Raw genomic sequence first — 4205 nt, 5'->3', positions numbered from 1 at the left:
AAGTTACAGTGGGCTTTATCGTGATATCAAAAATCATTACTGATTGCTTATTAATATGATGATGTTCTGTAACGGTGCTTTCGGTAATTTATTTAATGATTATTTCAAAACTGTTAAATTAGATAAAATATAAATATTTAGGTGCCTTTATTGAGCTTGCATTTATCAAATATTTTTGTCATATAGATGTGATGCTTGGTTATAATTTGGTGGAATACTTGATTGTTTTTCTGAATTGATTAATATGAGTTTACTTGTATAAGCCTCTTTTTTGTGTTAAGTTATACTCAGTAATGTTCCAATGTGCTGTAAAAGAAAATATTAATCTTTTTGTTTCAAGTTTAAAGTTGTTTACTGATAAAGTGTAACAACAATAAAATACATTTCCCCCTGAAAAATGCCAACTTTTTCTGTGTGTGCAATAATAATCAATAAATAAATGATTAGTGCGTCCACTTTACATTAAGGTTCACGTTTACAGGTTACAAATGTTTGTAACTCATTAATAAATGGTTCACAGGTGTTCACTTTACATTAAGGTTCACTTTCACCGGTTATTGACATTTAACTCATAAATAAATGGTTCACAGGTGTTCACTTTACATTAAGGTTCACTTTCACAGGTTATTAACATTTATAACTCATTAATAAATGGTTCACAGGTCACTTTACATTAATGTTCACTTTCACAGGTTATTAACGTTTATAACTCATTAATAAATGGTTCACAGGTGTTCACTTTACATTAAGGTTCACTTTCACAGGTTATTAACATTTATAACTCATTAATAAATGGTTCACAGGTGTTCACTTTACATTAAGGTTCACTTTCACCGGTTATTGACATTTAACTCATTAATAAATGGTTCACAGGTGTTCACTTTACATTAAGGTTCACTTTCATAGGTTATTAACGTTTATTACTCATTAATAAATGGTTCAAAGCTGTTCACTTTACATTAAGGTTCATAATTCATGAGATATAAATGAGAAAAATATAAATAACACCCTTCAGACTTGCTTTAATAGTCTATTTTTGCTACATCATGAAATAAATCAGGAATCTAGTTTTGAGTGAAATAAGTATTAATAAATATATTTATTAAGCATTTATAACATGTGAGTTAAAAATGGCTCACTATTTGGCAGGTATTGCATTAAAATCACCCTTTTTATTCATGCATTTATAAGTGCTTATCAATGATTTATAATGCATTAGTTATTAGTCATTTATGAACACCTTTATAAACAGTTTATAAAGGGAACCTTAATGTAAAGTGTTACTGTTAGGTTTTAAATATGTCTGTTAGTTTGTCCATTTAAAAAGCTAGAAGTTTTATTTATTAAATTGATAATTTATTCCTACAATTTTTTTAATCCCACTGCTATGGTACATTTCTGCTAAATTAAATAAAAATTATTAATAAATAAATGCAGATTTTTTTTTCTGTTAGTGCAATATCTAAAATGAAGTTAATTAAATATGCATTCATTTATTACTTTAGAGTTTTTGTAAAAACAAACAAACAAAAAACAAGCAGGCTTTCTCTTCCAAAACACACAACCTTGCCAGCTCTGTAGTGGAAGACAAGTGGCTTGTGTGCAGGTGGTCACGTCCACTCAGCTGTCTGAAATAGCTTCGCTGTGCCCTCACAATGCCAAGTCACTTGTACTCTTGAGCTGCATACTGTTGCCTGTTGTTCTGCATGATCTCATTGATGGGTGTTGTTTTGCTTCCAGTCCCCTCCCTTTTTTGTCAATTGAACAGTTTGTTTGTGATGAAGCAGCCTAATTCAGGGGGATCATGTTCTGATTGTCTGTTTAATCCTGATGCATTGGACCCCCAGCATATCTGACATTGCTCAAATTGTTGACCATGGGATTGAAATTCCAGCCCATTTGTTTGGACACACTCAAATGTCCCAACCTGATGAAAACACTTCAACCACACTAGCGATAAAGCAACTCCTAAATGTTGTTAGTAGATTATAATAATAAGCTATTTTGGACTGGCATAAAGATTTCTCATGTTTCTCTTTACAAATTGTATTAATGGTATTATGGTATAATTGTATTAAGATACCGAACGGATGTTAGAAAGAGAACCACAGGGGTATAAATACACGGGGCTACTGTGGAACAGGTTAGGCTAATGAATTAACATGAAACAAATGAGAGTGACTATGGAGACAGGAAGACAGAGCACAGGAACAATACTTCAAAATAAGTCAGTAGACAGGGGAAACATGTAACAGAACTATCCTTTTTAAGTCTGACAGCATTTCTAGATGACATCCTTGGCAGTTGCTTTGAGTCTCGCTGTTTTTTTTCCAGTGTCTTTTATCATACATGTTGTTTTTAAGACAGTGTCAGTATCAACAATGTGTTTTTTTTATTATTAATAAATGGTTCACAGGTGTTCACTTTACATTAAGGTTCACTTTCACCGGTTATTGACATTTAACTCATTAATAAATGGTTCACAGGTGTTCACTTTACATTAAGGTTCACTTTCATAGGTTATTAACGTTTATTACTCATTAATAAATGGTTCAAAGCTGTTCACTTTACATTAAGGTTCATAATTCATGAGATATAAATGAGAAAAATATAAATAACACCCTTCAGACTTGCTTTAATAGTCTATTTTTGCTACATCATGAAATAAATCAGGAATCTAGTTTTGAGTGAAATAAGTATTAATAAATATATTTATTAAGCATTTATAACATGTGAGTTAAAAATGGCTCACTATTTGGCAGGTATTGCATTAAAATCACCCTTTTTATTCATGCATTTATAAGTGCTTATCAATGATTTATAATGCATTAGTTATTAGTCATTTATGAACACCTTTATAAACAGTTTATAAAGGGAACCTTAATGTAAAGTGTTACTGTTAGGTTTTAAATATGTCTGTTAGTTTGTCCATTTAAAAAGCTAGAAGTTTTATTTATTAAATTGATAATTTATTCCTACAATTTTTTTAATCCCACTGCTATGGTACATTTCTGCTAAATTAAATAAAAATTATTAATAAATAAATGCAGATTTTTTTTTCTGTTAGTGCAATATCTAAAATGAAGTTAATTAAATATGCATTCATTTATTACTTTAGAGTTTTTGTAAAAACAAACAAACAAAAAACAAGCAGGCTTTCTCTTCCAAAACACACAACCTTGCCAGCTCTGTAGTGGAAGACAAGTGGCTTGTGTGCAGGTGGTCACGTCCACTCAGCTGTCTGAAATAGCTTCGCTGTGCCCTCACAATGCCAAGTCACTTGTACTCTTGAGCTGCATACTGTTGCCTGTTGTTCTGCATGATCTCATTGATGGGTGTTGTTTTGCTTCCAGTCCCCTCCCTTTTTTGTCAATTGAACAGTTTGTTTGTGATGAAGCAGCCTAATTCAGGGGGATCATGTTCTGATTGTCTGTTTAATCCTGATGCATTGGACCCCCAGCATATCTGACATTGCTCAAATTGTTGACCATGGGATTGAAATTCCAGCCCATTTGTTTGGACACACTCAAATGTCCCAACCTGATGAAAACACTTCAACCACACTAGCGATAAAGCAACTCCTAAATGTTGTTAGTAGATTATAATAATAAGCTATTTTGGACTGGCATGAAGATTTCTCATGTTTCTCTTTACAAATTGTATTAATGGTATTATGGTATAATTGTATTAAGATACCGAACGGATGTTAGAAAGAGAACCACAGGGGTATAAATACACGGGGCTACTGTGGAACAGGTTAGGCTAATGAATTAACATGAAACAAATGAGAGTGACTATGGAGACAGGAAGACAGAGCACAGGAACAATACTTCAAAATAAGTCAGTAGACAGGGGAAACATGTAACAGAACTATCCTTTTTAAGTCTGACAGCATTTCTAGATGACATCCTTGGCAGTTGCTTTGAGTCTCGCTGTTTTTTTTCCAGTGTCTTTTATCATACATGTTGTTTTTAAGACAGTGTCAGTATCAACAATGTGTTTTTTTTTTTTTTTATTGCAGGTGCAAAGTTGGATGATTTTGCTGATTTTACAACATTTGGAATAGCAACATCTCTTATCTTAAGAACACCTGGTCTTTTGGATAACATCCTGTGCATGTTGTATGTGCTGTCTGTTTATACTCGTCTCTGCTTCTTCTCTAGCGGTGAGGAACTTATACCAAACTTGTTTTCAATACACACACA

General features: G+C 32.4%; 1 protein-coding gene across 1 annotated transcript in view; it reads left to right on the top strand.

Annotated features, from left to right (window-relative positions):
- LOC107716068 (CDP-diacylglycerol--serine O-phosphatidyltransferase-like) overlaps positions 1-4200 on the top strand; it is a gene marked incomplete at its 3' end in the record, with an annotated part of 21335 nt that extends 17135 nt beyond the window's left edge. Inside the window, exon 5 of the mRNA XM_016522388.1 lies at positions 4022-4200. Coding sequence (XP_016377874.1) covers positions 4022-4200 — 179 coding nt within the window. The remainder of the gene's footprint in view (positions 1-4021) is intronic.
- Between the last annotated feature and the right edge of the window lie 5 nt (positions 4201-4205).

The sequence above is a fragment of the Sinocyclocheilus rhinocerous genome, unplaced genomic scaffold (genome assembly GCF_001515625.1).
Source record: "Sinocyclocheilus rhinocerous isolate Xijiao unplaced genomic scaffold, SAMN03320098_v1.1 scaffold148, whole genome shotgun sequence".
NCBI lineage: Eukaryota > Metazoa > Chordata > Actinopteri > Cypriniformes > Cyprinidae > Sinocyclocheilus > Sinocyclocheilus rhinocerous.
Note: the sequence above shows the minus strand (reverse complement) of the source record. Positions and strands in the feature narration are given on the sequence as shown.